We start from the raw sequence: 12414 nt of genomic DNA, 5'->3' as shown, positions 1-12414 counted from the left end.
TCAGCATGCCAAATGTACAATTTTCTTCACAAGAATGAAGACAGGATCCATACGTATGACTAATAATAACAATATCATCTTGCATTTCCAGAGCATTAGTTCTTTCCATAGCTCTTTCAGACCCTTGATTTTATGTTGTCATCAGTCTTGGGGTATCCTCTCTGAAAACCTCCAGTTCAGTTTCCTCTCAAGAGCTATGTGATCACAAGAAGACAGGTGGATGTATTTGTTAACACAGGTGGATGTACGTGCTGAGATCTCAAGGTACTAGTTTCTTCTAGCAGGCTGTCTGCAGTGATTCTCTCATTAGCACACTATACAACTTAGCTCTAGGAAACAAAACCTACACTTTCTCACTTGGCCAAAGACCAACACAAATGGGTTGGGAAAGTCCAAGCAAAGAGAACCCACTGACTTGTTAGGTCAAGAACTCCATGCCAAGTTGATCTCTTGTAACTGAAAAAAGAAATGACAATCACTCACAAACACACCCCAAGGCTGTTCAAATAGAAACTCTCCTTCGTTGCCAGCCAATGAAATCCAGCAATAACTGGTTAATTGAACCACCAAATCCCTGCCTCTGTGAACAACTTGCCATACCCACGTCCCCTCCGCCTGCTGCCCATCCTTCCTTCTTCAGGCACGCGTGAGCAAGCTGCTAAACCAGCCCTCCAAAAGGACCACCGAGGACCTTTAAGAATCTCAGGATGGAGCTTGCCTCCTGAAGCAATGCAGCATCCTTCGCGAGGGGGCTGTTTCCCGTGCCCACACATGCAGGAAGTCACAGAGGGGGATAAAGTTTGATTATCCTTTCTTGCCCGTTCCCGAAGGGCCGAGAGAGGACGAGGGAGCGGTCCCGCTGGGGTCCTGGGCTGCTCTCCCGAGACAGTTCCCAGAAGCATGGCTGGCACTGCCACTCTCCTGACACATACACCAGGCAGCCGCGGCAACTCAGGACACCCCGACCCGCCCGGAGGAGGAGGGAAAGGGGACAACTTGCACGGGGCTCAGTTCGCGAGCGGTGGGGCAGAGTTGTTTTAAAAAAAAAAAAAAAAAAAAAAAAGAGGGAGGGACCGAGATCGGGTGCGAGTCAGAGAAGGGTTCAAGTCCCTTCCCCGCCCTGGTGCCCCGGGTCCTGCGGGAACATCCCCGCCATCGCCCCTCCTCCTCCTCCACTCGGCTTCCTCCGCCCTCCCTCCCTTCCTGGTCGCCGCCGCAGGCGCCTGAAGGGCACGGCGGCTCCTCGGTGCCCGGCAAGCTCGGGAGCGGCAGCGAGTTGAGGGAACTCGCCCGCTGCCCCGGCGGCCTGCCCGCCAGCGGCTCCCACACGCCAGCGCCGCCCCGCCCTCCCCGGAGCCTCGGGGCGCGCTCGCTCACCGTCCGGTGGTGCTGCTGCTGCCGGTGGCGGCTGACGCCCAGCCCGGGGAAGCAGCCGGCAGTCAGCGCTCCGCAGCCGCCGACGCCCCCGCCGCCGCCCCGGGAGGAGAGGAGCAGCAGGAGCGATCTACCTGCGGCGGCCGCCATCTCTCAACTGGAAACGGCGCCGACCCAGGCAGCGCAGCGGACGGCCGGGGCGGAGCTAAGGCCCGCCACTCACCCGCGCCGGACCAACTGCCGCCCTTGGCTGAGTTGGTGAGGCGGGGCTTCCTGCAAGGCCCAATCGACAGGCGGGAGAACCACACTTGAGGCTGCCTGTCACTTCCAGAGTTACCTATTGTGGGACCTAGTCAATTACGGGCAAATTCTAAGGAACCGGTAATTGGCATCCGAGCCCCTCACAATAGCAGCAGTAGAGATGGCATATTCGATTTGGCTAATCTTCACCAAGGATAAAGCTATGATAAAGGTAACTGGGGAAACGGATCTTTGTGCTAAGCTTTGTACTTCGTGAGTGTTCTAAGTTGGCAAAATATGTACCAGATAAATAATCATTAAACTAAGGATGCTGGAACGCTCAATGGCACGCCCAGAGTTACCATTCATACTGATGGTATTTGGATATGCTGGAATTAACCCTACATCATAGGGTGATCTAATGACCGTGATGTGTGGCATAGTATAGGAGAGGTAGAATGATGAGGATATCAAAGTCCCAGAATGAGTACATGCCAAGAGAGAGAATTAACAGATCTATGTATATTTCAAATACTCAATTCATTTTTACAGCATCTTTCAGACTGATACTCTTACACTCTCCAGAAGCAATAGTCTCCATTTTCTTACTATCTTTGACCCTGTGCGCACTTACTAAACTATGAAAACAGAACATGTTGGTAATGTAATAAAAGTCATGTAAAGGTTACTTCAATGAATTTAGCTAAACTAGCCATTAGGAAAAACTTTGGAATAATTGTTGATCACTTTCTCTTAAAAAATATTTATTTCCCCAAGAAGCAAGATCATAATGAAAGCTCATTAAAGACTGTGAAATAAATATTTCCTTAGAAGATTTCCTTACTATCTGTTGTTATAAGCTGGTTAGTCCTCACATTTTTTTTAAAATCTGAAGCACGAAAGCAGTTTGGTAAGCAGATGAAAAGTATTGCTCTCAATTTTGGGAAACATCTTTATAGTGTAGCCTTAGGTGATCAAGCTGAAACAAACAAACAAAAATACACCACACACAATTTTATTGTATCACTTGTTCTAATAATATTTTTTTTTTTTAAGTTTAACTGAAGTAGTACTTGTTTGGCCAAGAATTGCTAAATAATGAAGTGGAGTTTTTGGTCTGTTTAATCCTTCCACCCCACTCTGGAACAGTAAAATGACTGGCTTCTCCAGGTGAGACTATCACACCACTCACCCAAAAGGCATTTATTGCCCAACAGTGGAACCTGAGAGCTCGAGAATGAGATTAGCCCCCCATTCAACAGCTGCACACACTAATCCCTCTCGTTGGAAATCTGTGACATTCCTGGAACAACTTCACTCACAGTCATTTTCGGCCCATCTATATTTATCCCATCTGCATATTATGTATTTACCCAGCTGTGCCATTTCCTCCTTCTTACTAGGAAGGAGAACCATGGATTTTAGTTTTGTTTTTATTTTCTGTGACTTTGCCATATCTGGCTACGAATCAGGATTGCCCCTTCATGTCTATCTTATACTCTGAGAAGTTCTATGGGAATTGTCTTTCTCCTATTTTTCCAAGTATAGAAATTAGATATGCATCCTAGATAGAATGTTCTGAGACTTAGTCCTGTGCATTTGCATTTGCATTTGCAATAAATAGATTATTTAACTGCACAAACCTGAAACTAGAGGGGCTACCAAAAGCTTTCTTCTTATTTACCAAAAGAGGTTATCTTTTATCTACCAAGATGAAACCACTGATGCACCCCCAGTAGGCTGTGTAATTTGCGGATCCACTGACTGAACCGAGTTCTAATAATCCGGAGCTAGAAATGAAAGAAACATCAATTATCTCCTCACTATCTCTTCACTCTTCAGCTATCTCTTTTCCATAGCTGCAAAGGATATACCTCACATTAGCTGGTTGGCCAGGCCCCATAACAAGAAAGTGTAGATAGTGCAACAGAAAGCATCCACATACCTAGAAAATAAATAAATAATAAATTATATACGAAGAGAAACGACATATGACAGGAAACGGTTAATTCATGCAGTACCTGCTATGCTCATCACTTTTATAATACTTTTATAAAAGATGGTAAAGTAGGGGCACCTGGGTGGCTCAGTCGGTTGAGCATCTGACTTCGACTCAGGTCATGATCTCATGGTTCGTGAGTTTGAGCCCCGCATCAGGCTCTGTGCTGACAGCTCAGGGTGTGGAGCCTGCTTTGGATTCTTTGTCTCCCTTTCTCTTTCTGCTCCTCCCCTGCTTACACTCTGTCTCTCTCTCAAAAATAAATAAAGATTAAAAAAAAATTTTTTTTAAAGATGGGAAAGTAACCACACACACACACACAAAAAGAAAACTTAAAAACATTGTAACTTTTGAGAATTAAAAAATTTAAGAAAACCTAAATGTTTTCCAATAGGGAATTGGTTAATAAATTAGAGACGAACCCTATAACAGAATATTATGTAGCCATTAACAAAATGAATTGTCCCATCTATAAAGAAGTAATAATGCAGTACAAATGAGCCTTTTAAAAGTTATTATTTTATATAATTCAGGTACATATTGACTTCTAGAAAAATAAATAAGAAACATGTTAACTCTGGGGGCTTTTGAGGGGATAGCTACCCTTTCAAATGGTTCAACATTTTCTCATCTGCATGTCATTTTTACCATTATAAAAACATGGTCACTGAAACCTATATGGCTACAGAGTTCTTTTCTGTGCCAGTCCTTAAAACAGGTTGATCTTTTTTTAGCTAAAAATAATCAGAACAGATTTCCTGGAGCATGAAACCCTAACTAGGCTCCCTACAAAACGTACACTGAAGTCAGCTCCCAATTATGACTCAATTCAATGGAGTATTTGCTTAAAAGCATTCCAAAATAGCCAGGATAGGTGATTGCACACAGTTCATTGCGTGAGCAAGAAACCATGACAGGGATCTGCTTAGAGGTCTGGGGGCTGTGTTTCATGGTTCACAGATGGTGTGAATTATATATGCAAGTAAGATGAGCAATTCTTAATGGACAGAAAAAAAAAGTCTGTGAAGGAGAGCAAAAGAAAAGGGTTTTACCTTCAAATATTTATCACAGCCTAGGTCTGTTTTCTGGCTATTTGGGGTTCACTATTTTCCCAGATGTCATTATTCTCATTTCTCCACACCTACCCATCTGCAGTCATCTCTCCATCATTACCACTCACTTTCCCATGACTTCTTAGTTTCTGTAAACTTTTCTGTCTTTTTTAAGTTTCACTGGTTCAGAAATATTTCTAGTGAGCATAGCTGAGAAGGGCTGAACTACTCGTAAACCCCACCACATCTCTTTTCCCGTCTATATCTACAGCTAGTCTCACTTCGCTAAACTGAACACACATTTTTTTCCTTCCTACTTTTTAATCCCTTTACTTTTCTCCCCCCAATATTCCCATCCCTCTTACTCTAATATAGACTGCAACCTTACACTGGATTATGAACATACTTTACATACATAATTTACATAGGTATACTTACATATGATCTCTTAAAATTTTTGTGTAGCCAGAGCCTCAGGCCCTGACCTTCAAAGAATGACTGACTCCATATTCATTTTGTAATTCAGTGACCCTACAACCAAATATTCTTTCAGATCAGGAACATCCAATCTACAAGTTTTCTTCTGTCAAGAGCATGGGGCACCTGGGTGGCTCAGTGGGTTACGCATCTGACTTCGGCTCAAGTCATGATCTCACGGTTCGTGAGTTGAAGCCCCACGTTGGACTCTGTGCTGGACAGCTCAGAGCCTGGAGCCTGCTTCAGATTCTGATTCTCTCTCTCTCTCTCTGCCCTCCCTCACTCGCACTCTGGGTCTCTCTCTCTCTCAAAAATAAACATTAAAAAAATTTCAAACATATTCAGTGCAATACCTATCAAAATAACACCAGCATTCTTCACAGAGCTAGAACAAACCATCCTAAAATTTGTACGGAACCAGAAAAGACCCTGAATAGCCAAAGCAATCTTGAAAAAGAAAACCAAAGCAGGAGGCATCACAATCCCAGACTGCAAGCTGTATTACAAAGCTGTAATCATCAAGACAGTATGGTACTGGCACAAAAACAGGCACTCAGATCAATGGAACAGAATAGAGAACCCAGAAATGGACCCACACATGTATGGCCAACTAATCTTTGACAAAGCAGGAAAGAATATCCAGTGGAATAAAGACAGTCTCTTCAGCAAGTGGTGCTGGGAAAACTGAACAGCGACATGCAGAAGAATGAACCTGGACCACTTTCTTACACCATACACAAAAATAAACTCAGAATGGATGAAAGACCTAAATATAAGACAGGAAGCCATCAAAATTCTCAAGGAGAAAGCAAGCAAAAACCTCTTTGATCTTGGCTGCAGCAACTTCTTACTCAACATGTCTCTGGAGGCAAGGGAAACAAAAGCAAAAATGAACTACTGGGACTTCATCAAAATTAAAACTTCTACACAGCAAAAGAAATAATCAGCAAAACCAAAAGGCAACAACAGAATGGGAGAAGATATTTGCAAACAACATATCAGATAAAGGGTTAGTATCTAAAATCTGTAAAGAACTTCTCAAACTCCACACCCAAAAAACAAACAATCCAGTGAAGTAATGGGCAAGAGTCATGAATAGACACTTCTCCAAAGAAGACATCCAGATGGCCAACCGACACATGAAAAAATGCTCAACATCATTCACCATCAGGCAAATACAAATCAAAACCACATTGAGATACCACCTCACACTCATCAGAATGGCTAACATTAACAACTCAGGTAAAAACAGATGTTGGCGAGGATGTGGAGAAAGAGGATCTCTTTTGCACTGCTGGTGGGAATGCAAACTGGTACAGCCACTCTGGGAAACAGTATGGAAGTTCCTCAAAAAATTAAAAATAGAACTACCCTACAACTCAGCAATCGCACTACTAGGTATTTATGCAAGAGATATAGGTATGCTGTTTCAAAGGGACACATGCACCCCAATGTTTATAGCAGCACTATTGACAATAGCCTAAGTATGGAAAGAGCCCAAATGTCCATTGATGGATGAATGGATAAAGAAGATGTGGTGTATACACACACACACACACACACACACACACACACACACACACACACAATGGAGTATTACTTGGCAATCAAAAAGAATGAAATCTTGCCATTTGCAACTACGTGGATAGAACTAAAGGGTATTATGCTAAGCAAAATTAGTTAGTGCGAGAAAGACAAACATCATATGACTTCACTCCTATGAGGACTTTAAGATATAAAACAGATGAACATAAGGGAAGGGAAGCAAAAATCATAAAAAATCAATGGGTAAGGGGCATTAAGGAATCTACTCCTGAAATCATTGTTGCACTATATGCTAACTTGGATGTAAATTTAAAAACCAAATTAAATAAAAAAATTTTTTTTCGAGAGCAGAACACCAGGAAAACACCGAGTTGAGAAGGGCAGGGTTTGTTCAAATAGGACCGTCTTTGTTCATGTTTCTCAAGATCTGAGAGGTTGGCAGCAAATATTAATGGTGTCCTTTTTGTGTTGGATTGGCTGTGGCTTCCTCCAGCCTTTGCTATTTACTAGACCTTTGGAGCCGGGAATTTTTCCTCTATCTGAAGTGACTCAAAGAGGCAGGACACACAAACTTTGCACTAAAATAAACAACGCCTCTAGAGGAATTCAGCATAGGAATTTGGCACACATTCTTATGGAGTTGAACACCATTCCAGAATATCTAAAAGTGCCCCCAAAATCACAAGAACATTCTTTGACAAGACCAAATTCTAACAAAATTCCAGATTGGTAAAGTGCTCCCCTCTTTCAGCAATCTCCAGGTACTTACTACCTAAATCCTGAATATGCCCTGACCTTTCAACCTCCAACTCTGCTCCCACTGTCCCTGTAAGCCACCTGTTCTACTCTTTTGAAGGCCAACTTTGCCTCCTCTGAGATTAAATGTCCAAGTAAAATTAAACTCTCATAATTTATTGTTTGACCTTGTATCATGGTACTTTGGTACCTGCTGCAAGCTGATTTGACAGTTGAGGTCTGCCACAGCCCCTTGGTTATCAGACCTATTTGATTAGACTCATCTCCTTGGCTGGGCCACAGCTCCTTCTGTCATCTTCTAAGTGTAATTTGTATCAAAGTTATTAATGTTACTATATTTCTCTTACAGAACTTTTCTAGGTTAGTGTTGCCAATCTGGCAAACTAATTTAAGCTATCTATTTAGATGATAATCAGTACTTTTTGGATTGTCTCTTTTACACAACATTTAAATTTATAGGAGTCTCCCAATGCTGATAGCCAAAATAATTTCACAAAGTATGGCGGGTCTAAATAAATTATTCTGGGATGGGGCACCTGGGTGGCTTAGTCAGTTTAGTGTCCGACTCTTGATTTCAGCTCGGGTTATGATCCCTGAGTCATGGGATCAGGCCCCACATTGGGCTACATGTTGGGCTCTACACTGAGCATAGAGCCTGCTTACGATTCTCTCTCTCCCCCTCCTGCCCCTCTTCCCCATTCTCTCTCTCTCTCTCAAATTAAAAATAAAAAATTTATTCTGGGGTGAGCCAGTCCATTGAAAGTCTTCAAAAATTCATCAAATACCTAGCATTAGTTTACCTATTTCAAGCTCAGATTCATCTTTATATTACGCTGAGTGTTGCCCAAATTTCAGCTCCTCTGAAACTAAACAAATTTAGTGTCCAATGGTATATTCATTCTCCACTTTGATATCATGTATATAATCTTCATCAGTACTTATTTATATGTGGACGCATAAAGACTGGGCTCTGGGTTGCACTTGGTAGGAGGCAGAGGGTGGAGGAAGCTGTGGGCGTGAGACTGGTCATTGCCAGTTAACAACAGGTGCGAATGCTGCTCTTTAAATTTAGCCATTGCACTTGGCATCTCATCTCTCAGCCGTCACGTATGGCAACCACTGCTGATTTGGAAAGGATCAAGGAAAGAATGACAGAAAGGGTCACATTTATTAAAAGGCAGAGAGAAAAAGAGCTTTGTTCTCTTTTATTTAATAAAAGCTAGCCTAAGAAATAAAAAACCAGCATGAGACTTGGAAAGTGAAAAAACAACTTAAAAGAGTGAAAAGGGGAAGAAAATTATTCAAAGAGATAATAATTATTAACAAATCATTCTTAATTAGGCACTTTAAAAGCCATTCCAGCTGCCAAAACGTGGGAGCAAAATTATCTAAAATTTGGGTAGAGACTCAGAAAATAATTACTACTAATTGGGAGTTAGGATAAGAGGAGGGGACAAGACCTGAATGAGGATAATCTTTTGTTCATTCATTTGATCAGTCAAGAAAAATATACTGACTGCCTCTTATGTGTCAGACAATATATGCTATGATATGAGAAAACTTTCCAAAATTCACATTTTTTTGCATCGTGTATTACTTTTTCTAAAATGCTCACCCTAACCTTGAAATGGAATCAATTCTTCCCATAACTTTGCAGTCCAACATTTATAGAGCATTCAAAAGAATTACTGAAAGATCCTTTGAGTTACCTCGGAGTCTCAATATAACATAACTTTAAAACATACTCCCAATGTAATAACTCACCCCACCCAACAAAATTAGCAAGAAGACATATGAAGAAATTTTAGTTTTTTGCTGTCATTGTACAGTAGGGTACAATTCTATGTAAATAGTTTCTAACTAGTTCATTGCCTAGAGTATAAAGAGAACTTCAATCTCAGAGAATTGTGAGAAGACATTGCATTCCTTCCTTCATGCCTTGCTATTCTAAGACGTACCTATTAGATTGAAACAGGGCCCTTTGGCTTTTCCAACATCAGAATAACTCATTTAATAGACTTGTTAAGGGACGCCTGGGTGGCTCAGTCGGTTGAGCATCCGGCTTCGGCTCAGGTCATGATCTTGCGGTTTGTGAGTTTGAGCCCTGCGTCGGGCTCTGTGCTGATGGCTCAGAGCCTGGGGCCTGCTTCAGATTCTGTGTCTCCCTCTCTCTCTGTCCCTCCCCTGCTCATGCTCTGTCTCTCTCTGTCTTTCAATAGTAAATAAACGTTAAAAAAAATTAATAGACTTGTTAAAATTTAAGCAAGATTTATAGCACCTATGGATGCTACTACTTTAAGATCCTGAAGCAATCAGATCTATTAACTATTCAATCAAAACATGATCATTATTAAGAAGAGGAAAATTGCACATAATACCACTAGATTATAAACCTGGGATAGTGTGTGGAAGGGTCCTAACTCAGAATCCTGAGTTAATTTGGATTATTTCCCATGATATTTTATAGTTACTATTACAATTACCATGATACAGAACTCAAGAGGATTTGAAAAAAGATTGTAAAGATTTGATTTTTCTTTTAAAATGGACTTTTGCTGCTTTCTTATCAATTTTATGTTTTGGAAGGTGGAAATATATAAACATAGACAATAATTTCCTGTTTGCAATCATGAATCCTTCTCCCAGAAACAGACCTGGGATATGAATGAATCTTGTTAAATCAAATTTTACATATAGGTTAATAGTAAGCAGGCCAACTTTGAAAAGTAAAACCCTAGTTTCCAGAATGCATTCTTTTTTTTATGCTTTTTAAATTTACTTACTTATTTTGAGAGAGAGAGAGAGAGAGAGATCACAAGTGGGGTAGGGAGAGAGAAAGAATTCCAAGCAGGCTTTCACACTGTCAGCACAGAGCCCAACTTGGGGCTCAAACTCACAAACTGTGAGAACATGACCTGGGCCAAAATCGAGAGTCGGATGTTTAACCGACTGAGCCATCCAGGCACCCCCGGAATGCATTCTTTAGAATGGTAATTCCCAATTTTTGATCCATCTTGGCAAATAAAACTTTAACACATGGTCATCACAAATAATAGCTCCCTAAAGCATCTCAATAAATAAGACAGACTTTGGCTTATACAAAATTCCAAGTGTGTTAATTGTAACTACATTGTGCCCAAATATCTCCTTGTATTAAAAAAAAAATCTGAAGTATTTTTTTAAGTTTATGTATTTATTTGGAGAGAGACAGACACAACGTGAGTGGGGGAAGGACAGAGAGAGAGAGAGGGAGAGAGAGAATTCCAAGCAGGCTCTATGCTGCCAGCGCAGAACCCAAGGTGGCATTCGAACCCACGAGCCCCGAGATTATGACCTGAGCCCAAACTAAGAGCCAGATGCTTAACTGACTGAGCCACCCAGGCACCCCTGAAGTATTTCTTAAATTTAATAAAAGAGTTTATTCTGCAACTGCAGTAATGGCTATCTGTGAGTTCCAAGAAATTCATCCATTATCTCAATAAATAAGGTGATTTGTTGGTTGAGTTACCACAGCCAACAAACAAACAAAAGGATCCGGCCCCACCAACTTGCCATATAATAAAAGATCAGGGAAACAGGAGAGTATTATAGGAGGGCATTTTACCTAATTTTGAGGATCTGGGTAGGGATCTCAGGAGATCCCTTTGGTGACACCTGACAAGTTAATGGAAGTAAGTGCCGGAGGGAAAGTAGTGAGATATGATACCAGAGAAGCAACAAGAACCCATTACGTAGTGTCTTATAAATCATATTAAGGAATTTGGACTTTACACAAAGAACAAAGTTTGTCTTCAAAGGTTTCAGAAATGGGAGAGATTAGAGAATAGATTGGAGACCAGAGAGACTGAAGGAAAACAAATTAGGAGATCTAGGCAAGAAATGCCAGCAATATGATCTATAGTATTGGCCATGGAAAAAAAAAAAACAGACTAATTTGAAAGAGACTGTATATAAGAAGTTGAATCAAAAAGTACTGGTAATTGATAGGATATTTGGGGGCAGCAGGGAAAAAAGGAGAGTAAGGTAGCAAGGGAAATTGTTAAGTGTCTCACTTGGGCAACTTGTGTCGATGCTGATGCCAGAGGAAACACAGAAAAGATTTCGTGGGGGATGATGAGTTCAGTTTTGAAAATGTTGTGTGACAGGTGCCTTGAGACATCCAAGCAACAATATTCATCAGACAGCTGGTTATTTGAGCCTAATGAATAGACTGTAGAAATAGATGTGGAGATCATCCGCATATAGATAGTTTGTAAATGAAACCACAGAAGTGGCTGGAACCATCCGGGATGAGATCTAAGAAATTAGTTGAAGATCTAAGAAGATCTAAGAAATTAGATGCCATTTAATGTTCTTCCCTAATACATGCTTAACAAATATTTGATTTAAGTAAATGAATGAATGAATAAAAACATGAGTTTTAATAAGATCTAGAAGGCATTTTTAACATTTGCACAGGACTTTTTCAGTATTTAGTATTGGTATTCCCTTTTTCAGTATTCAGTATTAATATTCACTGACCTCAGGTAGTTAGTGGCTATGAATTGTTCAGTTTTCAAAAATGTTCTGGGTCCCTGGAGAACTTTTTTAATTTACTGCAAGATTTTTATTTTATTACAATGACAATATGTGTAAAGCTCCCAAGCTGAGTTCTAATACTTCAGACAGGAGCAAACTCACATACTTGGCATAGTTTCTTATACATAACTAATGCTCTAAAATAATATGTTCAGGGGCACCTGGGTGGCTCAGTCGGTTGAGCGTCCAACTCTTGATTTTAGCTCAGGTCATGATCCCGAGGTCATGGAATTGAGCACTGTTTTGGCTCCACACTGGGCGTGGAGCCTGTTTGGGGTCTCCCTCTCTCTCCCTCTGACCCTCTCCCCTGCTCACACCCTGTCTCTCCAAAATAATAATAATAATAATAATAATAATAATAATAATAATAATAAATTAAAAATAAACTCATAA

General features: G+C 40.9%; 1 protein-coding gene and 1 long non-coding RNA gene across 3 annotated transcripts in view; one reads left to right on the top strand and one right to left on the bottom strand.

Moving 5' to 3' along the window:
- Positions 1-1555, bottom strand: part of MCU (mitochondrial calcium uniporter) — a 205321-nt gene extending 203766 nt beyond the window's left edge. Inside the window, exon 1 of one of the 2 annotated variants that reach the window (XM_019444494.2) lies at positions 1378-1555. In XM_019444494.2, coding sequence (XP_019300039.2) covers positions 1378-1524 — 147 coding nt within the window. In that variant the 5' untranslated portion in view covers positions 1525-1555. The remainder of the gene's footprint in view (positions 1-1377) is intronic. The other variant, XM_019444493.2, reaches the window with a different exon arrangement.
- Positions 1539-5480, top strand: LOC109264397 (uncharacterized). The gene is made up of 2 exons (XR_008416722.1): positions 1539-1846; positions 5219-5480. It is a non-coding gene; the product is annotated as an uncharacterized LOC109264397 (long non-coding RNA).
- The last annotated feature ends 6934 nt before the right edge of the window (positions 5481-12414 follow it).

This window comes from Panthera pardus, unplaced genomic scaffold (genome assembly GCF_024362965.1).
Source record: "Panthera pardus isolate Hobbes unplaced genomic scaffold, ASM2436296v1 HiC_scaffold_22, whole genome shotgun sequence".
NCBI lineage: Eukaryota > Metazoa > Chordata > Mammalia > Carnivora > Felidae > Panthera > Panthera pardus.
Note: the sequence above shows the minus strand (reverse complement) of the source record. Positions and strands in the feature narration are given on the sequence as shown.